At 60.3% G+C, this 24,567-nt stretch overlaps 6 protein-coding genes across 6 annotated transcripts; all 6 read right to left on the bottom strand.

Annotated features, from left to right (window-relative positions):
• Positions 1 to 1,082: 1,082 nt before the first annotated feature.
• On the bottom strand, positions 1,083 to 2,321 carry LINJ_19_0350 (putative lipoic acid synthetase, mitochondrial precursor; the record flags this gene model as incomplete). Its single annotated transcript, XM_001464961.1, has 1 exon — positions 1,083 to 2,321. The coding sequence occupies one exon, from the start codon at positions 2,319 to 2,321 to the stop codon at positions 1,083 to 1,085; it is 1,239 nt and encodes a 412-aa protein (XP_001464998.1).
• Positions 2,322 to 4,544: 2,223 nt separating this feature from the next.
• On the bottom strand, positions 4,545 to 5,921 carry LINJ_19_0340 (conserved hypothetical protein; the record flags this gene model as incomplete). The annotated part of the gene is made up of 1 exon (XM_001464960.2): positions 4,545 to 5,921. One exon carries the CDS (start codon positions 5,919 to 5,921, stop codon positions 4,545 to 4,547), a length of 1,377 nt encoding a protein of 458 aa, XP_001464997.2.
• A 1,415-nt stretch (positions 5,922 to 7,336) lies between these two features.
• LINJ_19_0330 (conserved hypothetical protein) lies at positions 7,337 to 9,121 on the bottom strand (the record flags this gene model as incomplete). Its single annotated transcript, XM_001464959.1, has 1 exon — positions 7,337 to 9,121. One exon carries the CDS (start codon positions 9,119 to 9,121, stop codon positions 7,337 to 7,339), a length of 1,785 nt encoding a protein of 594 aa, XP_001464996.1.
• Positions 9,122 to 11,225: 2,104 nt separating this feature from the next.
• Positions 11,226 to 13,250, bottom strand: LINJ_19_0320 (putative intraflagellar transport protein component; the record flags this gene model as incomplete). Its single annotated transcript, XM_001464958.2, has 1 exon — positions 11,226 to 13,250. One exon carries the CDS (start codon positions 13,248 to 13,250, stop codon positions 11,226 to 11,228), a length of 2,025 nt encoding a protein of 674 aa, XP_001464995.2.
• A 2,522-nt stretch (positions 13,251 to 15,772) lies between these two features.
• On the bottom strand, positions 15,773 to 16,531 carry LINJ_19_0310 (putative membrane protein; the record flags this gene model as incomplete). Its single annotated transcript, XM_001464957.1, has 1 exon — positions 15,773 to 16,531. The coding sequence occupies one exon, from the start codon at positions 16,529 to 16,531 to the stop codon at positions 15,773 to 15,775; it is 759 nt and encodes a 252-aa protein (XP_001464994.1).
• A 2,958-nt stretch (positions 16,532 to 19,489) lies between these two features.
• On the bottom strand, positions 19,490 to 20,668 carry LINJ_19_0300 (RNA binding protein; the record flags this gene model as incomplete). The annotated part of the gene is made up of 1 exon (XM_001464943.1): positions 19,490 to 20,668. The coding sequence occupies one exon, from the start codon at positions 20,666 to 20,668 to the stop codon at positions 19,490 to 19,492; it is 1,179 nt and encodes a 392-aa protein (XP_001464980.1).
• Between the last annotated feature and the right edge of the window lie 3,899 nt (positions 20,669 to 24,567).

The raw sequence follows: 24,567 nt of genomic DNA, 5'->3' as shown, positions 1-24,567 counted from the left end.
CGCCGACTCACCAATGGCCCACAACGGTCTGCGAGAGAGAGCGCGATGCAGCAAAGAGACGAAAAGAATACCTGCTCAAAACGAGGAAGATGCGGAGGACGAATGCGCGGAAAGCGACGAGGAAGAGAGTAAGACGCGCGCACGGGTGCCGTTCGCTGCTCTTGTGTCGCGTTTGCCGCGAGTAAGAACGTGTCATTGTGTGTGTGTGTGTGTGTGTGTGTGTGGTGGACCGCACAGGGGGTGGCACGCCATCGCAGAGAGCACAATGGTATTCAAAGGACGCAAGAGAAAAGGCGCAGAGATAGGAAGTGGTGAAGGATGAAAGGTGTGGGATACAGTGAAAAACTTAGAGGAAGCGAAACGGGCTCGCGCCACCGCCCTGCTGGTGCGAACAACTGGGCAGCAACGCCGTCCATGTCCCTCACGCCCTGCTCGCGCGCAGCGAACACGGGTGTCCGTGGCGTACCAGAAGGCGAAACTCTTGCCTCGCAGGTCGGACACTCAGAGACCACACAACAGAAGACGGGTGGACACGCGCATAAGGGTGGGCGCCTATCTCTGCCCCACCCACCCTAATGTTCATAGCGGCTGAGTGGGCTGAGGAGGAGGCGCGGCTCTCTGTCACCATTGCATGCCTTTGCAGTCAGCCAGAACGATCGTCCCGGTGAAGAAAGTACGCCTGACAAGGCACGCCCTCCGCCCATTATGATGCGGTGGCGGCGGGAGACGCCGTGTAGCTCAACTCCCTCCTTCTCACTCCCTCTTCGAAGTATGAACGTTCTGCTACAATGCACGACCGCGTGGGCCAACAGGAGCACCAAAGTAGAAGAAAAAAAACGCGACGCACATTATGCGGGGAGCACGCAAGCGCAGAGCACACGGAAGTGTGAAACAACACAGAAACACACGTCTCTGTCTGTGCTGAAGGTGTTGAGCTGAGCACCAGAGACATCGCTCAACAACAAAGAACGCTGCGCCGTCCTCGCGCTAATGCTGTCACGCAACCGCCGACAACGATATCGGCGGCGTCGCCAGTGCCGCTTCGCCATCCAGAAAGATGCTCATTACGCGTGCGCCTCTCTTCACGCAATCGCAGCACCTGCGTTGGCAGCGGTGGCGGCCGCCGTAGCCTTTCCACCTTCGGCGCTCTGGCGTTGCTTCAGAATGCTCTTGATGTAGTACTCACCAGCCCTGTAGGAGCTGCGCACCATCGGGCCCGAGGCGCAGTAGAGGAACCCCATGTCCATCGCCTCTTTCTCCCACATCTCGAACTCCTTCGGGTGAGCGTAGCGGGACACCTTCAGACGGGTGCGTGAGGGCTGCAGGTACTGGCCAAGGGTCACCGCCGACACACCAGCCGTGCGCAGATCGCGCAGCGTCTGGCGCACCTCCTTTTCTTCCTCGCCAAGGCCCAGCATGATACTGCTCTTTGTGAGCATCTTGCCATTGGTCGACTTCGTAACGTGTTCGAGTGTTTGCAGCGACTGCTTGTACGAGGCGCGCCGGTCACGCACACGCGGCGTAATGCGCTCCACGCACTCGATGTTGTGCGCGTACACACTCAGCGGGGTAACCGCCAACTGCTCCACCAGCTTCAAATCACCATGGAAGTCGCCGACGAGGGCCTCCAGCATCAGCGCCGGATTCTTCTCCTTAATGGTGTGGATGCAGCGACACACATGCGAGGCACCGCCGTCTGGCAAGTCGTCGCGGTCGACCATCGTCATTACGATGTAGTCCACGCCCATCTCGTGCACGGCGGCCGCGACCTTCTCTGGCTCCTCCGGGTCCAACGGAGGCGGGCGGCGGCTCGTCAGCACCGAGCAAAACCGGCATCCGCGGGTGCAGTGCGAGCCCATCACCATGATGGTGGCCGTCGCCGTGCCCTCGTCGTCGCTGCCGCCCCAGCACTCACCAATATTGGGGCATTTGGCCTCCTCGCACACTGTCGACAGATTCTTCTCGCGCATACTGCGGCGGATGCGGTTGAATCGTGGGCGATGCGTCATGCCCTTCGGCACCTTTAGCTTTAGCCACGGCGGGAGTGGCTCACTGCCCCGCTTGATAGGACCAATCGACGCCGCCGACGGAGCGACGCCCTCGGGCAGCTCCACAAAACTCTCCAAGTCGTTCATGCCCGTCTTGTCCGACTGCAGCTTCTTGCGGAAGCGCTCCAGAAAGATCTGCTTGTATTGCGGGTCTTTCTTGTCCACATCTGCCATGAGGTTGACTGTCGATTCCGAGGAACCCGCGACATCGGCGGCAGCAGCAGCAGCGGCGGCAACCGGCGAGACGCGGCTCGGTGCAGCCGTCAGGCACATCAGAGCAGAGCAGCAGCGCAGCATTTTATTTTTCTTGCTCTCCTGCTGCTGCTTTAATCTCGCGCGCGTGCCCCGACTTCGCTCTCTGTGTTGGTCGTGGTGCACTTTGGCGTGCCTTTCTCGTTTCTGGGGAGAATGAGGCGCACGCACGTGCGCGCGCACACACACACAACAGATGCGTGTGTGTGGGAAGGGGGTGGGGGTGGAGGTCGCGTGGGCGACCTGCTTAGAGAGCAGACACAAGCAAGGAAAGAAAGACGACGATATGAAGTGCACCGCGGATGAGGGACGGACTCCTTGCTCATGCACGTGTGTGTATCGTCTGGCGTCTCCCCTCTCTCCTTCGCTTGCCAGGGGTCCAGTCAAAGAAGGAAGAAACAACAGTCGACGATGACGTTCACGAGTGAGCGCCGGCGATGGAAAACACTGACGAAAAAGGGGGAGAAGCGGCGTCACTGGCAACGGCTGTGCCAGCAGGTGAACCAAATGCCCTTATTCGTTGGGGGTGTGGGTGTGTCACGGCGCACGCCGGTGTGGTAGCGGGCGCTTGGACTGCAGATCGTCGCTGGCTTACGCACAACAGCGGAGCAAGAAGAGCACCGTAATTAGTGCTTCCGCGTCTGCCAAGATGGAGGGAGAACAACGCGCACGTGCCATTCGACGACGTGAGCGGGGGGCGGCAGAGAGTATCAGTGGAGAGCAGAAGCAGACGAGACGCAAGAGGAGGAGAAACAACGCGCGCGTGATGCAATACAGCACGTGATAGAGGCGTTCCACCGAAAAAAAAAACGGCGCTAGGCGTCTCCTTATTATCCTGGGCTGCGTGCCTTTGGGGAAGCGAGCAGAGGGAGGAGGATAGATGCGGCAATGAAGATATAGCTGCGCTGCCAGAGAACACACAACTCAAGAGCAGTAAAGAAAAGTGCATCTCTCGCCGTTTGCGGTGCAGCACGCGTGTCGGCCGTGCTCAAGCCGTGAGAGGCGATGCCGCGGGTGTCGGCAGGAGGAAAAGAGGAGTGGATGCAAGGGAAGGGAGGCGCAGCGACAAGTGAAACTGAGGGGGCGAGTGGCCAGAGAAGATGGAAAGACAGCGGTAATACGTAAGGCGTGGGGGTTTCGTTTTACGCTCGCGCGTGGGCACCGCCATGCAAGCTGGTCCCTAACGATGGATATGTGTACGCGCGCCTCCTCAAAATGGCTGGATGTTGCACCCGCTCGCAGGCGGTGAAGGACTGTCGAGTGAAAGGTGCCTTGACCCGCCTCCGCCGTACTCGCGACGTTAGTAGCGCAAGCATATCCTTTCGCCCTAAGCCTCCACCTCTCTCTACTCCACAGCACATATCCACGCAGCCACTGAGACTTCTTCGTCTCTCATGAATCATCGTCGCCCTTCTCCCCGTGTGTGCGCAGAGCGAAAAGGCGCCACCAGTTACTGTGTTTTTTTTTTGTTGCTGCTGTTGGGTGTGCTGCCCGTTTCTTGTGCGCGTGGGTCCGGTGCTTCCCGTGCGATCAACAGTCCATCTCGTCACCAAGACGGAAGAAGGGGAAAAACGACGCCATAGGGGAGCATCATATACACGCTCATACGCATACATGTGTATGTGTATGTGTGTATGCGCGCCCGTGCTTTAATGTACATACATCTCCATCTCTCTCGCTCTCGCTCCCTCCGTCTTTCACATGCAAGCACACGGGGAGGGTACCAACGCCGGTAACGCCACCAACCTCGCTTGACCGCGGGTCAGCTGCACATATACACACACGGAGGCGTGAAACGGACTTTGAGAGAGAACACGTTGCCATTCATTTTTTTTTTGGAGGGGGGGTCCGATGTGCGAAGAACAAAAGAAAGCGATAGACGACTGCGGATGAAGAAAAGTGCAACGAAGCGACGGCGTCCTTGACGATCATCACCCATCGGTTGTCAGCCGCCACCATTCACCCCCCCACTCTTTGCTTCCTTGTCTCCCTCGCTTGATTACTTCTCCGGTGATGCGCAAGCGACGTGACTCGCGTTGGCGGTGCCGCCACCGCTATCACGTGTAAAACATTGTGCATGGAAACCATCCGTCTTGAGAACCGTCGCCCCTTGCAGGAAAGAGAAAAACGCCGTTGATCAGGCGCCTGCACCGAGAAGGGGACAGGCGAGTATCACAGCAATTTCAGCAGCGCGTCATCGGCCGTGGCCATAGGTCTCGGGTGGCCACATCGCACCACGATGGCTCAGATGGGTGACACCACACGAACAGACTTGACATCTTTGATGCCCTGCATCGCCAAGTTTGCGCGCAGCAGCGAATCCAAGGCAGCTTCGTCGTCGTTGTTCTTTATAAGCAGGTCGTTCTTGATCTCTTCCTTGGTCACTCGCCCGTTCGTGTGCACCACCTCCACCCGCCGGCAGGACGTGTTCTCGCAGTTGCCGCGGCCGCCGCTCATGTGCCAAATATTGCGCAGTGTCAGCTCAAACGTGTTGTCCAGTGGAATCTCGAAGGACGCGTCGGCAAAGAAGTCGGCGAAGCGGGCCTGCGTGATGTGCGCTGTTGGCGTGCGGGCATCCCACTGGGAAGCGAAGGCGGCGCGCGCCGCGTCCGCGCTCACGGAGCCCGACTGTACTGCCGGCAGCTGTTCCACGTCAACCCACTCAACCAGCTTGTCAAGGCGGACAACACCGTCAGGGCTGAAGGAGCGCAGCAGGCCGTAGACGCTTTCGACAAGGTCGGCACGGCGGCCGTTCATCTCTCCTCGAACGGCTTCGACGATCGACACGTACGGCGCCGTGAGATGGCCCTCATGGTCAAAGTAGCGCAACAGCGCCACGCACTCAGCCGGGGCTGCGGTCACACCGGCCGCGGCGAAGCCTTCCTGCAGCTCGTCAGTGTTAACGTTGCCGTTGGGGTCAGTGCAGGCTTTGGCCAACGCCTTGCGGACGGAGCGGATTACGTTGCCCGGAAAGGCGGGGACGACCGTGCACGTACCGGCGGGGCCGTCCAGCGACTCCTGTGCCAGCTCTAGCTGCCGGCGAAGGCGCAGCAGGACGCCGGTGGACTGCGATGACGGCTTGCCACCCAGCACCGGCGGCACGTACGCCTTTGCCTCCTGCCGCCGCACGTCGGGGCGGATGTAGGAGGACTGGAAAGTGCTATGGTGGCTGCTCTGCACGGCTTCCTGCCACGTAGGGTCAAGTTGGGGCTGGTGGGACGGGTAAGATCTCCCCGTGCGGTCCTCGATGACCATAAACGTCTGCTGAGAGAACTGTGTGCGATCGCACGTGGTGACCGCGGGTGTGCGACCGGCTCTCGCGCAGCTGCTGCTGCCAGCGGCGGACGCGGAGGCACCGAAGCCGGGAGGCGCCGTGACGTTCTGCACCATCTCACGGTACGCAGTGCTCCACACCGGGCGTAGACTGGACGCGACAACTGCCTTGCCGTCGTAGTACCCCGCGTCGAAGCGCTCCTCACTCCAGTTGCCCATCAGCGTGCCGGTGCCATAGCCGCCCGTCTTGAGATGTGTCCCAGGCAGGTAGCCGCGGTTCTTGGGCTGGTTCTGCGCCATGGTCAGGCGCTCGCTGAACCGCTCCTTCTTGTATTCCCCACCGATCATTGCGAGGGCGGCGACACCGCTTTAAAATGTTTTTTTTTTCTTTGTTGCCTACAGTGTGTGCCGATTGTGGCGTACGTGTTGTGGAGAAGAGGAAGGCGCGGCGCAGGCAGTGGATGGAGGCACTGACCCGTTACTCTGCTGTTCTCTTCGGTTAACCGATTCGTGCGACGGTGGTGACAGTTGCTGGAGAACGGTTATACCAGCGTGGAGCGAGGAGAGGGTCGGCAAGAGCAGTGGGCCTCGCGAGATGAGCAATGCGATCTTGCAGTGGTGACTCTTCCTCAAAGAGAGGGGGGGGGGGGAAGTGCAGCGAACCAACGAACAGTTCGACTCGTCTCTGCGATGCGTGGGTGTTTGTTGCGGTCCACGTGTGAGCGTGCAGAGTGTGCAAATGCCAGTACATGTCAGACGTAAAAGCAAGGGCGCAGAGAGCAAGAGTTGATTCGAGCCTCACAACGACGAGAAAGAAGACGGTGATCACACACTTCAGAAGAGCAGAGGAAGACACGGGGACTGCATGGCATCGCGGGCATGGTCGGCAGCAACACGCGCAGCACACAAGAGAGATGGGTGAGATGAAGCGCGAGCAAGCAGATGCGCTTGAATCATGTCAATCACTCGCTTCCCCTCCGTTGAGCGCGAGGAGGAGAGGGGAGGGGCCATCCGAAGCCCTTGTGTGTGGATGTTGCCTCCATCCGCTACGCATCATGTCAACCCCCCCCTCCTGTGCACTCGGCGTACTCCGCGATTGGCGGAGTGCCGCCGTTTCTTTTCGCGCGCCTGCGCGTGTGTTCTGCTCGCATTTTGAGCGCCAATGGGCACAAGCACCCGCACACGCTACAAACAGATAACACACAGATAACACACGCCACACATTCACGTGCGTACCTCCCCCCCCCGTATGCGAACGGAGCACGGAAGGGTAAAAAAAAACATAACGAGAGAACGGGGAGCCAACGAAGAAAACAAAGGGGGTGGCTTGGACTCTCTATGTTACATCGGAGCCGCTCATGCCCCGCACACACAGAGGGGAGGGGAGAGAGGTGAGGCGAGTGTGAGCACGCATGCGCGCATGCAAACCAACAACATGAGCGCGCTTGCTCACCGTTGGCAGACAGCGCGGGGGGGGGGCACCATCCGTGCTGGTACCAACCAGCAGCACGCTGCACGGCCGCCACCCACAGACGTAAACTCGACAAAGTTGAACGAGAACGCGAAGAGAAAAGGGAAGATGTGAGTTTCTCGCTGCTTCTGTGCGCCTCTGCAAGAAGAGGCGGGGGGGGGTCGACAGCGGTGAAGATTACGCCGAAGCAATCATGGCACGACCGCTGGTCACTGTAGCGACCACGGTAGCCCACGCAAGGGGCAGCGCACTTGGCATGGGCGGCGCGAGATAAGGAGGGAGACAAGATGCACTACGCATATGGCTTCGCGTTCGGCCGCTCCGACTCCTTGATGACCTCCTGCTTTACCTTCTCCTCAATTACCGCCCAGTCAACCTTTATCTTGCCGGACAGGTCCTTGAACGGGGCGAGCGTTTCCTTCTGGGAGACCTCCTGCAGGTAGCGCTCCCTGCGGCCCAGCACCGTGTCCAGATGCGTCTTGCGCTCCTTTGCGATCTCCAGTGCCCGCTCCCACTTGAACAGACGCGTGTTCATGTCAATGGAGCGGTAGACGAGCCCGGCTTGCAGCAAGATGCGCTCCGCCTCGGCGGGGCGGTGCTGGAAAAGTGCAAGCTCCGCCTGCCGCGCCTCCGGCGTCGGGATGCCCTTGATGTAGTGAATGTACCGTACCTTGGCCAGGTCGCTGAGGGCGCCGTAGCCGATCTCGGCCACGTTCAGCTCGCCGGCTCGCAGTGCCAGAGCGGTCAGCACCGCCCACAGCAACGGGTCCTTCAGGAAACGTGCCAGTCGCGTGGCGCCGTCCCAGTTGTTCTTCTGCGTGACAAGCTGGAAGATCATCACGGTGTACGGCGAGACAGGCAGCGTCAGCAGCGCACCATCGCCGCCGCGCCGCACCAGGACGCGGGTGTGGTGAAAGTGTGTGATGCGGTCGTTCCGCGTGAACTCGGTGTGGCCGCCGTCGCGCACGGTCTTGGTGAGCGACAACAAATCGCGATCGGTGAAGATGGTGGAGGGGTAGTACCACGTTGCAAGGTGACCGTCTGCGATGGCGGCAAGGGTTTCGTGGGCGTCGTGCCATGTCACGCTGGTCGTCATCGTTGACAGCTTATGGAAGCCGAGCTGGGTGTGCACGGGGCCAAAGTACAAGTCGTTGTTGCGGTCAATGAAGGCGATCTTGCGGTCGTGCAGGGAGCCGGACTGGGAGAGGTGAACCGAGACGATGTCGAGGTGGTGGGCTACAGAGGCGGCGTCGAAGGGCTTACCGCTGTTCACATCGAAGAAGAGGATGCGGTTAGCGTCGGCCGGGTTGCGCATCGCCACGGTGTCCGGGGACAGCGACAGCAGGTTTGTTGTCATGATCTCCGGCTTCAAAGTGACCTGCAGACGCAGCACGCTGATCTGGCGGCCCTCGTACGAGTACACCTGCAGCCCCTGGCTGCAGTCGGCCAGCAGGAACTGGCGCGGCCCGAGAATGATCGAGATGACGGGGTCGCGCAGGTCGAACTGCACTGGCGCGTTCAAGCGGTCCATGGGGTAGCAGCAGCACTGCGTTGTCGTGCACACGACGAGGTAGCCGCAGCCAAGCTCTAGCTTGATCACCTTGTCCGCCAGTTCGATTTCCTGCACCGTGTCTTTGACCACGTCTTGCACGGTAAGCCGGCGGCTATCAAGGAGGGTGACGGTGTAGGGCCCCCAACTCACCTTGCGGTCCACGATCTGCGCAATGCTAAGCGCGCCAGTGCCGTTGCCGAGGATCATCTGCGTACCATCTGGCATCCAGTCCAGCGCCATCGCGCTGCCCTCGGTGGTGCGCTCGTAGGAGTGGCTCCAGCCGGTCTTGTCGCACACCCGCACGTTCATGAAGGAGCCGACGGCGAAGCTCTCACCATCGGCGGCAAAGCGCACAGACGTAATGGGGTGCTCGCCAGCGGCAGAGACGAAGATGCTGCAGCCACACGGGTCCCACACCTTGTAGGCGCCGTCCTCGCCGCCCGTCACGATCATGCCGCTCATGCGCGACCAGTCCGCGCACAGCACAACGCCTTTGTGCGCCTTCCACTTGATCTGCTTCTTCATGGCAGGGTTCAGCGGCTTGATGACAACGTCGCTGCCTACGGCGTACAACACACAGTCACCGCCCAGCTCGGCCGCCTCCGTACCCCAGCAGAGCGCGTTGATGCACCGGCCAGCGTTGGCAAGAGTCGTGCGAGGGATGCCGGCCTGCGACCACACCTTCACGCACCCGTCCTCGCCGGCCGTGATGATGGAGGAGCCGTCGGCGGCGTAGACAGCGGCCGTAATGCTGCCAGCGTGCGCCTCGATAGTCCGCTCCACTCGCCCGCTCGCCGTGTTCACGAAGGAAAAGCTGCCATCGGCACACGCGACAAGGCAGTTGTCACGCCCCTCACGCGTCTCCGCTGCCGCGCCACGGGCCAGACGCGCACCGCGCCCCACCCTCGGCACCCACGTCACGAAGGTCACGCAGCTATCAAACTCCTTCACCACCCCTAGCGCCTCCCCATTGGCGTTCCATCGGCGAACAGTGAAGTCGTCGCTACCGCTGATGATGTCGCCGTTTAGTGAGACGGCGACAGTCGTGCACGCCTCCCCGTGGCGTTCCTTTGCAGATGTGATGTTCAGCCGCATCTCGTCTCTCCGAGGTGCGCGTGTCCAAAGGAAGAAGGGCGACTCGGAACCGGCCTTCCGATATGATTCCCGTCACGTAGCGAGCGGGAACGAAGCAGACAGAAACACAGAGAAAGAGAAAAGAGAACGCTTCTGGTGGCACGCCCCCTCCTCCTGTGTATGTGTGCGTGTTTGCGGCCGTACGTTCGTTGATTTTATCCGTGCGTTCTTGCGGGCACGGCCTCTATTTTGAAGAGCCTCTTGAGACGGCGGGGGGAGGGTCGTGGGGATGCTTCAGGTTCGACTACTCGGCGAATGCACTTCTCCTTTGTCCTTGTGAGACACGCGCGAGGTCAGCAGTGTGACCCGCAGAGGGAAGGGGGAAAGAGGGATGGTACGAGAGAGGGTAGCATGCGCGAGTGCATCGAGAACGGCCGCGTGCGGGCAAATCGGAGAGCGAGAGGGATTAGAGGACGCGAAAGGGCATACAGTTCTAGTTAGCGCTACCCCCCGACCCACTTCCTGTCGTCATCACTGACATCGACTCGCTCCACGATGCCCCACTAGCAGATTCGCTTGCCCCACTTGCCCAACGAGGGCGAACGCAGACGAATAGCGGCGCTACCATGTGCTGCTGCCTCCGCTGTCATCCTAGCGGCCACCCTCGTCGGTTACACGATCGGCAAGCACACGCAGTGACTCTGCACATGCTGCTTGCTGAGCTGAACGTTTTTTTTTCCGTTGTTCTTACCCTTCTCTTGTCTGGTGCGTATTTGGAGCGCGCCGCCTTCATCCCACGGTGTGCGGCGCATTAACCCACGGATCCCCGCGAAAGGAAGGGAAGGGTAGGGGGAGTGAGGAGGGGGGCGGGCACGCTTATCTACATCAGAAAACATAAAGGCGCTCCTCCTGTAACATGATGCACACCCTTCTCAACTCTCCTTCGCTCACCCTCCCTAGCGAGTCGCTCGCTTCCATATCGTCCTCCGTTGCTTGGCTGCACGCACACGCACACAGGTGCGCCTCGTTCGCCGTGTGCGACGGCGAGCCTCGCCACGCGTTTGGGGGAGGGGGGAGAAAGAAGCATAGCACACGCGCACATACATCAACATCACTGACATCACGATACACTTCTACACACACATACGCAATATGACCAGGCAGCTATGCACAATCTTCACCTGCGAAACTGTCCACGAGGGGTGCAGCAACAAAAAAGCGCGATGGCGAAACGAGGAAGAGAAGGGAGCACTGGGGTGGCTGAAGACGCGCACGCACACATGCGCACGGGGTAAAAGGCGGGAAGGCATAAACGTCCTAATGCACGCACAACCAAGACGCGTGCACTACACGCATACGCCGGGAGGCCGAGAACGAGTAAAATCCCATGTAAGAGGGGGTAAGACTGTGCGAGAACGGTAAGGAGGGAGGGGGGCGCACACGCAACGACGAGCGGCGAGGCAAGAGAACAACAGAAAAAATATGTATATATATACACTGTGCTCGCTAGATAGAGACGCCGGCAAACTACAGTCGCCCAGCCGCCGCTTCCGCGCTACAGCTCTTCTAGCGTATATAGGAAGTTGCGGGTGTTGCCGCCGCCACCCTGCTCACACACGCCGCGCAGCTGGTTGCCTTGGATCATTCCTAAGAACACGTAGATGATCTGCTCGCCATCGGCGGCGTCTAGCACGACGCCCCACTCCATCGGGTACTCACGCTCGCCTGGCGGCTTGATGTCGCCCTCGATGCGCGCCTCCTGTGCACCGAAGCGGCTCGAGTCCTGCAGCAGTTGCAGGTTACCCTCGATGGTGCCCTTTGCAAAGTCCGCCTCTAGGTAGAGGTTCCAGAGTGGGTTCTCGTCGAACGGGGTCGCGTCGCCGGTGCCGTCGTTGCTGACGCGAATCACGCGCATCATGTTCTCAGCGGCGGCGGCGGCAGCGGCGTTGTCTGCCGCGGCCACCCTAGAGGCGGCATCGCCATGTCTGGCCTCCTGCGGCGCGACAGGGCCGCTGTTCACCTTCTTGTACTCTACCACTTGGCGGAACACGTAGTCGAGTAGCGCGCGCGGGTCGCGGTTTCGTGGGCTGCGCAATTTCTTCGTTACTCCCATCACCTCCGCCGCCTGCAAGATGTAGTACTCCACGTCATCCGCCTTGCACTTGTTCGTGAGCTGGCTGAGTCGGACCCGCTCCGGCGCGAACTCCTCGTCCAGATCGAAGAGGTCCAGTCCAGGCGGGGGCGGGTCGCGGTGAATCGCCTCAAAAACGGCGGGCTTCACCGGCGGCAGCGGCGTCTGGAACTCCGGCGGGATCAGTGTCAGCGGCTCTACCTTCACGGACAGCTTCGAGTAGGTGTCCACCACATCTGGTATTTTGTCTGTGTCGATCTTGAACGAATCTAGCTCGAACAGCTGCGTAAAATCACGCGGCAGCTCCTCGTGCTGCTCTACAGCGACGCGCAACCGCTCGGATAGGGAGGCGGTATCAGGAAGGTGATGGTAGTCCGTAATATCCGGCTCGTCGGCATCGATCTGGTTCAGCTTCAGCTTGTGGTCAAGGTAGTCGAAGAGGATGGAGGCGAGTGTGCTGTTCTCCTCTTTCTCAATCCACGCGTCATCGAAGAGCTGCGCCGACCCGATTATCAGCAGCTTGCCCTGCTTGCGACGGCCAAGGTGCTCAGCCACCTTTGGACACTCCCACGCCGCCGCGATCGGGCGGTTCAGCGGGTATGCCATGAAACCACTGCTGAGGAGCGGGATGGCGGGCCGCTGCACGTTGAAGGTGAGGCCATATGGATACACAAAGACCAGACTGGTGGCCTCCTGTTCGGCCTCATCGACAGCTATGGCCGCAGCACTTCCCGCGGTGGCGCTCTGCGCGAGTCGCGCCGCGTTTGTTGCCTGCCCAGCACCGACCGTGCGGTTGAGCGTCATGAGCGTGGAGCCGATGCCCATGGTGGAGGTGACGCCCTTCGCCCCGATGCTGCCCGTCCCGCCACCGAAGCCGCTGCTCGGCGACCCGCCCACGGCGCCGAACACCTTCTTGCCAGCGGCCTTATTGATGGCGCGGTTTGTGATGCCGTTGGTTACGCACACCTCCTTGGGATGCAGGTAGCGGTGCAGAACTGTGCGCACGACGCAATCCTCATTGATGGTAATCCCTGTCCAGTCGTCGAGGGTCTTATTGAGGTACGAGTACTGCCCCCCGTGGCCGTCACCTAGGAGGATCATGGCAGAGCCGCCACCTTCCACGTACTGCCGAATCACCGTGAGGTCCTCCTCCGAGAAGGGCGTCTGCGGCGCAGGGAAGAGGACGATGTCGCTGGCGCTCAAGCGGTCCAGCGTGATGTCCTCCTTGTTTATTTCTACCGTGCCGCCCTGCCGCAGCTTCCGCGCGAGGTGCCGGTACCCTTTGCTTGGGTGGTACGGCTCCTGGCGGCACACGTTAAAGCACACCTTTCTCTGCTGCGTCGGCGGCGGCGCGGCGGCGGCGGCGGCGGCTTCGCTCTCTACATCTGCCGTCGGTGCCGACCACATCTCCTTTACCCTGCCACGGTACGGTGAAGTCACCTCCGCCATGGTAGGGCTGCGGCAAGGCACGTTTACTTGTATGCGGGTAAGGGATGCTTGAAAGGGCGAGAGAGCAGAGATCACTCGAAGAGAGAGCGTGAGAAGGAACGCGGAAGCTCTCCTCCTCACCGACACAACTGCGCCAGTCGACACGACCACACGCCGTGAGAGCGTCGGTGGAAGCGACGGAAGAGCGAGCGAGCGAGAGGGGAGAAACAGTGACGACGTCGTGCGCGCCGTAGCCTCAATTGCGGCTGTGTGGTTGCTGCTGCGGATGTTGGGGGAGTGCGCAGCCAGTGCTGGTCGCCACGCGTAGTTTTTTTTTTTTTTTGAGAGGGTTCTTCTCTAAGACAACATATACACATCGAGTGCAGAAAGGCAGCACACAGGTGCGAAGAGAAAACATCGCAGACAGACGCGGTTCAGCACACCAACGCGTATACGGCATGTGCGCCGCGCGTGTGTGTGCAAGTGAAATGGGGGTTGTGGAGAATGGAGAAACGCATAGAGACGACGCAGCAGAGGAAGATGAGAGAATGGTGGGGGTCGTGTCGGTGGGGAGAGTGAGCGTGTACGTGGGTCTGCGTCAGCCGATCCACAAGCAAAAACAGCAGCAGCAACCACACATAAAAAAGATGAAGAGCAGCAGCGCTTTCCTTCCTGATAAGCCAGTGCTTATCGCATGGGCGTCTCGCAGCGACATAGAGGGAGGGGAGGGAGGGAGGACAGGGATGCAGCAGCGAGTGAGCTGCGTCCATCTTCCTTTTGCACGGTGTTCTATCCGCGTACTCACCGAGTCGCATCATCAGCGTTGGCCCTTAGAGTTTACCGTACCGGTGAGGGAGGGAAAAGACAGAGATGGACCGAAAGAATACGCGCGAGAGAGAAGAGAGCAGCGAGGCACAGCACGTGCACGCCCTCGATGCAAGGATGGAGGCGAGCCACAAGTAAAGGCACCTAATCGCAAGCCACGTCTGTACGCTGCCCTCTCCGCCCTGTTTCATCTTCTCCTTCATACTCCCCACCCATTCCCTTCTTAAATCTTCATGTCGCTAGGCTTATTCTCCTTTCATTTCTAAGCGTATACGGTCTCCGCCATACAGCACGAGCGGAACGTCACACCACTCCATCGCCCGGCCTGCCACAGGCCCCCATTCCGCGCGGTGCGAAGCAGCGCTAGAAGCGCGTTACAGCAATGCGCCGACACAGTCATCGGAGCGCCGTCTCTGCCTCAAACTCTGCCCACCCGCCCACCAAGCAGGCTGCCTCACAGTCGCTTCCCATTGTGCTGCTCGCCACCCGGCGCATCACCCTCCGGGTGGCACACAGGCGCCCCACCCCACCAGCAGGGCAGTGAGGGCTGGGCGAGATACGCTCGAGTCACGCTCACACGTCGCCTACCATATGGATGGCACAGTCGTGTTCACAGTCGCAGATCGCTCCGGCGCAGCGTTATATACGACCTGGATGCCGACATCAGTAGCGATAAGTCGCTCTGACCTCCCACACGCCGTAGGCTCTTGGCCCTACCAGCACCAGAAGTGCTTCGGCACTGGCGGGGGACAGGGGCGGGGGGCTACTCAGCTGCCCCACAGAGGGCGGGTGTGCCAGACCCTGAGATGCCACGCGTTGAAGGGTATCCCCTGTCATCAGGGCGGCGTTCAAAGAAGAAAAAGAAAGAACATAAAGATCAAACAGAGAGACCTGGCAAGTGGCCTCGGCTGAAAGGGGCATCGCTCTGCCACCAACCACATGACGCACGCGCAAAGGGTGCTCGCCACTGCCATGATCCCCGAAGAGACGAGAAGTCCGACACTCGCCGGTTGAACGGACCTACACAGCAGTGGCAGGGAATGAATCCAGCGGACAGAGACGCGACAGCACCAAGAAGAAAGAGCAATGAAGAACAGCGACGAAAACGCAGACACACACACGAGTGCTCCATAAAGGACGAGATAATCAGTGAGAAAAGCCGCAGCGCCTGCTCGGCCCCCCTCCCTTCCCCTCGCTCTCGCTCTCTTTCATGCGCACACGCACAGACGCCCCCCCATCCGCGCGCGCTTTACCTTAGTCGCTCCTCATGGATGACCGTGGAAGAAAGCCATACAAGGAGGAGGGCAGGGGCGGGCGGAGGGCATGCACTCGACGAGGGAGAGGGGTAGGGGGCGCCTGCCGCATGCAAGCAACTACGTGCGGTAACAACGCAACGGGATGGAAAGCAAAAAAAAGGAAAAAGTCGAACGTCCAAAGGAGAAACGGGTTGGGGAGGGCTGCTGCTATCTGACAAGCAACACCAGCCAGCAAGAGAAGCGGAGCGGCACACAGGCACATAACGGCAACGAGAGAGAGTGAGACAACGTAGTCACAACGAAACCCGTTTAGAGCAGAACAAAAAAGTGCTTGGAGGCAGGGAGAGGAGGCAGGAGAGAGAGCGCGCAATGGACACAATCCTCTGTGCTGTCGTGAAGCTGCGCGGCGGCGCTGTGAGGTGCTGCCTGTGAACGTGTGTGTGCTTACCCCTTCCGCACTGACTACTCCGTCCTCGCGGGGCGCTCGTGGGTCTTGGAGATCTCATGCTCCCCATAAGTCAGTTCGTACAAGGTCACGAGACCGAACATGATAAAAAGAACGCCGCCAACGATGTTCACCGTCTTCATGGACACGCGCTGCGCGATGAGGTTGCCGCACACAACGGCGCCGCCGGTGCAGAGAGCGTGGCCGAGAATACCGCCGACTGTCACACCGTACGGGTTCTTCGCGGCTGCCAGCGCAATCGTAGCCAGCTGGCTGCGGTCTCCCCATTCGGCAACGAAGGTTAGCGTGAACGCCTCTACCATGACGGGGTTGAGCAGCTTGCGCCAGCGGCGAGCCGGCGCGCTTACGTAGGCCGACGACGCCATGCTACCCGTCTCAGCCGGATCGTTCGGATCGCGACGGCGCAACGCCGCAGCAGCCTCCGTCATCTCGTCCTCGCTCTCCTCGTCGTCAGCCTTCTTGCGGATCAGCTCGTCGTACAGGATCTTGCAGCCAAACACCATAAAGAGCACCACCGCCAGCATCTGCGTCACCTGCACAGAGAGCAGGTTGGGCACCACGACGCCCATCAGCGCCGACAGTATCGTCATTGCAGCTAGGGCGCCGAGGGCGCCAATGTATACCGTCAGCTTCGGGTGGCGCATCGCCATGAGGCACGCGATGAAGAAGGTCTTGTCACCAATCTCACTCACAAGAATCATGGACAGCGACGACAGGAAGCCGTCCAGCAGGTTCGTGGACTTGTGGATTTCCATTGTCTGGCCTATGAAAAGGGGCTGCAAGATGAAGGGAGGAATCAACTTCTGTCTCCAAGTGTCCTGCGTCGTGCTGCTTTTCGAGTGCCTGGTCCGAACGCGCTTGCAACGGACGGGGTGTCCTTCCGTTCTGCGGTGTGTCTGCCTCTGCGGCACGTACGGATACACGAGAGACTCCCAGCCAGAAGTTGCGTCTGTGTGTCACCGCCTTCAATTTTTGGGCACGCTGTTGCAGTAAGGGTAGCGAAGACTGATCGTTCCCTTGGAAGGGCGGCAGAGGAGACGGAGAAAAGAGGGGTTGGGAGCGGGCGCGCAGCTCGTGCTGGTGCTGGAGCCGGTGCTGCAGCACTGACGGTGCTGCTTAGTGCTGCTGCTCTGCTGCCGTTGTTAAGCACAAGAGTCTCACACAAGGGCAGCAGAGCATGCACGCGCACAAAGCAAAGTCGATACACAGACAAAAACGTCCAGCGTACTCAAACGTAGGTCCCTACGCGAAGGAGCGCGCTGGCAAGGAAGGTGTGCGCACGCGCACGTGTGTTTCGTTGTTCAGGCCAGGGAAACATGTCAAGCAAGGTAAGAGAAGAGAATGGAAAGAGAATCCAAGAGGGGTGTGAGGCGTTGTGAAAAGGCAAGGATGGAAAGGGGGACGCACAAACGGCCATCTTCAGCTGTCTGCGTCGGTGCGCACGGCATGCATACACGCACACGCGGAACGGAGAAAGTGGGCAGCCGAGAAACCAACACGCAGCAGAGGATGCGTGTGCTTGCGTGTGTGCATGGAAAGCCAGATTGACTCCAGGCCCCAACTTCTCACGAGACACGAGTCACGTGAGAGACGATGACAGCCCAAGTGAATGCAACAGGTCGCCGTGCTCCTCGCCATTCTCTCACCCCCCCACACACACACGCATACACACACACACACACACCACACACCTCCCCCACCACACCCCTTTGCTGCACATCTGCAGACTGCCTCTCCTCGACGCTCTCTTGCCCTCTTCCCCCCCTTCAGTCCCTGCTCTCCTTCTTGTTGCTTCCTCTTGTGTTTGCTGCTCGCTCTGACCTTGTTCGTTCCCTTCGCCAGCAGCGAACAAAAAAAAAAGATGAAGGTGAAACACTCGCTTACAGAGAGCACAGGAGCAGCTTCCCACCCTCTTCTCCTCCCACACTCCCCCTCCCATTTTTCTTTGGCTTGGCCGTTTACACAACATTTTCTGTCTCCACACCCCGCATCACACACACACACACACCATCGGACAGGTCACCCCACCCACTCTTCGCATCAGAAGCGCGTGGTGGACAAACCATAATACAACTGAAAAGATAAAGAGAGGCGCACGCATCGACACGGACACAGAAGGATAACACCAGACATGCAACACAGCATCACTTGGCGGCAGCGAGACACATGTTAGAGAGAACGACCACACGAGGCTGCGCACCGCCTGCCCATCGACAACGCTGAGGAAAACGGATTCGCACGCGCGCAGAGACAACGCGAGGGGGTAAGCGCCACACCGTCGACCGTACCATGAGCGTCGCCGTCCCCAACAGTCGCTCCACACCATCTGCCCGCATCTCGCAACACTCCAGCACGCAAGAGAAAGGGTCTAAAAAGCAGGCGGTCTTCTCCCCCCCCCCCGGTCACACAACACGCCGGCATCCACAAGCACCCGCACACGCGAAAACGCCAAGAGTGGCCGGCGGGCAACACAATAAAAAGGAAGAGATGAGAAAGAGCTGAGAAGGTATTCTCCACACGTTCGCGCGAACAAGTCGACAAACATACACACGCAGACACAACCGAGGCTCGCCTACCTCTGCTGCACCACGGCTACCTCCTGGTCCACCAGGACGAGCCGTCGCTGCCGTCGAATCGGGCCGTGCGTCGTGCGGACTCGTCTCGCCCTTCCTCGTCCCCTTCTCCGATACGCGCTGCGCGATCAGCGCCAGGCGGAGACGCGGGAGGACGGCATGCCTTGATCCGAGAGGGCTGCGTCCAGGGTCCAGCCCCAGGCCGGAAGCGGTGGCGTCCGCCGCGAGGATAACAGGAGGTGGTCAAGGTGCATCTCAGGTGAGTTCAAGCAGGAAGCTGGCCAGCTGCGGGCTAGGGCCCTCCGAGTCCCTGTGCCCGGGCCGCATGCCATGCTTCGCCCTCCGTCGCCTCAAGCCACGGCATTCCACAAGATCCTGCAGTGACTCTCCACATTCGAGCCGGGAGGACTCGATGGCGCGGCTCGCCGTGTTCTCGTCGTGCTTCCCGCCGCGTCAGCCCACACGGTCGGATGGAGGGCGTGCCGCACATGCTTCGCACGCATGCACTGTGTGTGTGTGGGGGGGGGGGGGTTCATTCGTGTGGATCTCTTCCCGCCTTCACCGTCCATCATCCTTGCTCTGCCGACCTCTGGATGCCTTGCGTGAATGCGACGCACCATGCCAGCTGTGGCTGGCAGCGCGTGCACACAGTGCTCACATTTTCAGATCGTGGGGCCTGTTTCAGGACGGCGTTGCTGTCTCGGGGGCTCGCTGTCTTCATCCTCCGCTTCCGCCCATTTCACCGGGGCGCGTCTTCGGGGCTTGCCCGCGCGTGCCACGGCAGGTGCGACGCAGCCATGAGTCTGTGGCGGCAGGGGACACACCACCCTCTCCTGAATCCGCACGCCTCCCACAGGAGTCGGTGTGGCCAGCCGAAGGGGCCTGTGCATAGGCATGCGACTGCGCACAGAGAGCCCGTGGCGTGTTGTCATCTTTGAGAACGGAAGAGAGAAAAAAACGAAGCGAATGGCCGTACTCCGTCCGCTCTTGCCGCCCCGCCGTTATCATGCGAGCGCGGCTCCCCTCATCCCCTTCCGCTACGCGCGAAGGCGGACCGAGGCGTGCAAAAGTGAGGAGATGTCGGTGGAGAGATAGGGGCGGCACACACACACGCACGCACGGGCGCACTCCGCCGCCGGTTTATTCGTCCTTGGCCTTGGCGGCATCTGCGCCGGCAGCGGAAGCGGGCTCCTCGGTCTCCTTCGACTTACCGTCTTTCTTGGCCGCCGCAATCTCCGCCTCCCTTTCCGCTACAGAGTCCGGCATCTTGCTCCCGCTCTGCCTCGACGCCTCCGCGCCAACATCCGCTGCCTGGCTGCTGTTCGCGTTGTTTGCACAGGCAGCGGCGTTGCTGTGGGCGTGGTTGGTGTTCGCGCTGTTGCCGCCCTGGTGGTGATGGTTGGCAAAGCTGCGTGTGTTCTGGTAGACGGGGTCGCGCGGGTCAACGTGCAGCTCCTTGCAGGTGGAGCCGAATCGGCACTTGCCCTTGATATGGTTCAGGCATGCCTCGTAGGGGTAGTTCGCAAACGTGCAGTCGTCCTCGAAGTTGCAGAAACCATACACGCGCAGGCACGGATGCAGCCCGCCCTTGCCCTCGTTGCCGTTGCTCGGCTTGCCGTACTTGGCACCTCCGCTCCGATCATAGCGGAGGCCGGCGTGGCCGAGGCCCACTGCCATCCCATTCCCACCACGGCCACCAGCGCCGCCCGCAAGGCCGACAGGACCGTGACCCATCTCAGTGTGATCCGCGCCGCTCATTGACGGATCCTCCTCGGCCCAGTGAGAGCGAGGGCCATTAACGTCGACAACACCGCCCGCTAGCAGCGGGCGGCTCGACAGCTGAGGCACCTCCACCGAGTGCACGCCCTTCAACAGCTCCGCCAGCCGGCGCAGCGAAACGTTGTCTACCATCACGTCTGTCAGCTCCTCCTTCGTCTGCTGCGAGTAGGCCTTGCTGTTCGACTTCTTGCAGTCGCTAAGGTAGCGGCTGAGCTCCGTGCGCTCGTACGTGTAGCCGTCACTGGCCACAACCGGATCCTTCACCTCGGCGTAGCGGCGGACGACATGCTCGACCTGCTGCAGTTTCGCGTCTGCGTCCTGCAGACGGCGGTAGGCCTCGTTGCGCTCGGCGATGATATTGTTGTAAATCTCTCGATTTCTCTCCAGCACCTCGTGCAGCGACATGGCGAGGTCCAGCGAGCGGCGCATGTCGCTGCTCTGATCGACCAGAGAGCTCTGCAGCGTCTGCGTCGCCTCCCACATGAGCGGGGTTGTCCTCGTCGGGTAGGTCCGACTGTAAAACGGCGACATGGCGTTCATCCTGTTGCTTTTGTTGCTGTTCTCCACTTGAAGGCGCTCTGTGTTCGCGTTCTAGAAGAGGAGTGGGGAGAGGCGGCGGCGGTGTGCACCCGAGTCGTGTTCTTCTTTACTGCGCCACACGAGGAAGTGGGCGGGGAGTGAGTGGGTAAGGGAGAGGTGGGGTGTCGTTGCTCTCGGAAATGCGAGAAGAGAGATGCGGCGAACGGGCGAGCGGGCACGACTCCGTAGGAGAGAGGGAAAACAGAGAGAGAGAGATCGATGGACAGAGAAGGACACACAAGACACCGTGGGTATGGGCTGGAGGGAGGGGAGAAGGGGGAGGGGGGCGGGCGCTTGTCGTCACGCACTTGCGCGAGCAATGAACTGCCAAACGAACACGCGCGCGAGACAATTCAGGGCGCGGTAGCGAGAGACAGAGAGCGCGTGCGCGATGCGGGAGTTTGACGCGGGTGAGGTGATGGCTCGGGGAGGGGGAGGGAGGAACTCCTTGATGCGTGTCGGTGTGTCTGTCGATTCAGACTTCTTATGTACTTCTCTAAGCGCGCGCGTTGTTTCGTTGTTGCCCCTGATTGGTGCCGTCGAAGGCTCAACGCTTTTTTTTACGCTTCGTCAGTAGCAGAGGAGGGAGGAGGCGAGACAGGAAAGGCGCGCACGCGCGACGAAAAGCAAAACGTATCTGTCCGCCCGCCTCTGTGTGTGTGTGTGTGTGAGAAAGAGAGAAATTCCCGGTTGGTGTGTCGAGGGGGGAATGGCCACGTGTGTTGCGCAAAACAGGAACAACGCAAGTCAAGAGATAGCAAGGCAAAATGGAGAGGCGGTGGTTGTGATAGGTGGCCGCTAGCGTACACAGTCGCTCTGAGCGATCATGGGAGCACGCGTGTGTACGTGCGCGTGAACGCCGTGAAGGGCAGGGGAAAAGGAAAAAGCAAACGCTTACAATGGCCAACTTCCTCGACATCGAAAATGCCGTGTAGACGAACAGGACGGGGGAGGGGGGAGGCGGGAGGGAGGGTAAAGGAGACGATCTGATGGTTGTTGCAGCATGCCATTCGAGTGGCGGCGAGTAGGTTCACGCACTCCTCCTCCTCACGCTGTTTTGTGTTGTCTTTTGTCTCGACCATTCCCCCCTCTTGCACTCCTGTCGAAGGCTTTCAAAAGGAACAGAGCCTGCCACAGCTCCGACTCACTTCTCCGGCGCCTCTTCTCGCCCTTCACTCGCACTCAACGTGGCAAGACAGCGGTCAAAGGCGCGCCACCGTGGAGAGACGTATCTGCCTGTGGGCTCACATACACACCAAGTAGAACTCGTGTTCGCGTTGGTGAGTGTTGGCGGGTGCAAGCACGTCGGACTCATCGTGCATCGGTGCATGAGTTTATACGAGGCGCTCCCCCAGAGCGCCACGTCGGCATCTGTGCTTGACCCTCACTTGCTGTCGATGAACGTCGTGCGATAATCTGGTATTTGCTTTTTTTTCCGCGGTAGTTATTGGGATCGAAAAACGCAAAGAGCACCAAGTTGGCGAATCGCGCACACGCACGCGAAAAAATGGACAGACGGGCACAGACAGAGAAAGAGAACGCCTCCGGTGCTTCTCACTCTCGCCTTCTCGCTTCCACTCCCTCTCTCGCCCCACCCATACACACACAGCGCAGGGCGGAGAGAGCAGAACAGAGACGAACGCACCCCGCCAGCAAACAACAGAGACACACACACACACGCACACAAATGCAACACGACAACATACATGTGCACATCGACAAGCACCAAGGTAACGCGTCCCGGACAAAGGACGGACGTGCGCACGCACGCTTATGCACCACACACGCCGGCAGAAACAAAGAAACCAAAGAGAAAAACGGCCACAAGACCGAGTCGCGCGCGTTACAACACAACGGCACAACACCAAAAAAAAAAACGAGCACAAGTACAACATACGCACACCGCCAATACACCCCGAGAGGTAAAGCGAGGAGCAGCGAGACATCCAGCGACGTCCCATGAAAGCACACCAACATCTTTTCCAGGTGCGAAGCACCACACACAGACTATTGGTTTGACAGGAACGGTCATCTGCCCACTCATATCCATTGGCGTCGAAGGAACCAGGAGACCATTTTTCTTTACATGTCATTCCACCACGCACAAGTCAGCAAACATACACACGCAGACACAACCGAGGCTCGCCTACCTCTGCTGCACCACGGCTACCTCCTGGTCCACCAGGACGAGCCGTCGCTGCCGTCGAATCGGGCCGTGCGTCGTGCGGACTCGTCTCGCCCTTCCTCGTCCCCTTCTCCGATACGCGCTGCGCGATCAGCGCCAGGCGGAGACGCGGGAGGACGGCATGCCTTGATCCGAGAGGGCTGCGTCCAGGGTCCAGCCCCAGGCCGGAAGCGGTGGCGTCCGCCGCGAGGATAACAGGAGGTGGTCAAGGTGCATCTCAGGTGAGTTCAAGCAGGAAGCTGGCCAGCTGCGGGCTAGGGCCCTCCGAGTCCCTGTGCCCGGGCCGCATGCCATGCTTCGCCCTCCGTCGCCTCAAGCCACGGCATTCCACAAGATCCTGCAGTGACTCTCCACATTCGAGCCGGGAGGACTCGATGGCGCGGCTCGCCGTGTTCTCGTCGTGCTTCCCGCCGCGTCAGCCCACACGGTCGGATGGAGGGCGTGCCGCACATGCTTCGCACGCATGCACTGTGTGTGTGTGGGGGGGGGGGGGTTCATTCGTGTGGATCTCTTCCCGCCTTCACCGTCCATCATCCTTGCTCTGCCGACCTCTGGATGCCTTGCGTGAATGCGACGCACCATGCCAGCTGTGGCTGGCAGCGCGTGCACACAGTGCTCACATTTTCAGATCGTGGGGCCTGTTTCAGGACGGCGTTGCTGTCTCGGGGGCTCGCTGTCTTCATCCTCCGCTTCCGCCCATTTCACCGGGGCGCGTCTTCGGGGCTTGCCCGCGCGTGCCACGGCAGGTGCGACGCAGCCATGAGTCTGTGGCGGCAGGGGACACACCACCCTCTCCTGAATCCGCACGCCTCCCACAGGAGTCGGTGTGGCCAGCCGAAGGGGCCTGTGCATAGGCATGCGACTGCGCACAGAGAGCCCGTGCTCTGTCCCTCTAAGAGTGCAGAGGGGGTGGGCAGCCGCGGACACCAGACAAGTGAGGAGCCCACCCAGCGCGAGCGCGGTGTGCGCAATCAGGCCGCTGTGGGCAAGATTATAAAGAAGGCGCGCTTCGAGCCTTGAGCGATCCACGGATTACACGCAGCATATCGGGCTCAACGCCGGGCCGGACGCCCTCACAGCAGACGCAGGCAGGAGGGCAGCGGCTCCGGCGGGGGCGGAGGCGCAACAACGCGAGCGCAGCAGTGGGCAGCGCGCCATCTGCACTCCATGCTGTCGATGCTCGTAGCCCGCGGTTGAAGGCATCCGAAGTGCGGGCAGGTGCCCGTGCGCGCCTGGGCAAGAACGTCCTCTTGTTGCCTCGCAACACGGAGGAGAGACAACCACAGGAAAAAGAAACGTCGTTTATCGTAGGGCCGAACGGGGAGAAGAGTTTGTTCGAGCAACAGTACTAGACGAGGCGTCGTCTTTGCCGAGTCACCGACTCACCCCAGCCCGTGATCCTTCCTCTCAACAACCCGTCCCACCCCTCATCTCGCCGACCACATCGGCAAGAAGCGCTTTCACGAGACCGCGGCCATCACAGCCGACGCATACACGCAATAAGGCTACTGCCTTACCAGCGCGCACTGGCCGAAAACGCCAACAAGGGCGCGCGGCTAGCACGCACACAGAAAGACAATGGAAAGAAAAGGAAGGCGAGAGCAGCCAGAGCCACGCGACGCGAGTTGGGAAGGGTGGGGGGGGGAGTCGAGGAGCGAAAAAAGCGTGAAAAGGA

The sequence above is a fragment of the Leishmania infantum genome, chromosome 19 (assembly GCF_000002875.2).
Source record: "Leishmania infantum JPCM5 genome chromosome 19".
NCBI classification, from domain to species: Eukaryota; Euglenozoa; class Kinetoplastea; order Trypanosomatida; family Trypanosomatidae; genus Leishmania; species Leishmania infantum.
This window is presented reverse-complemented; position numbering and strand designations above follow the sequence as displayed.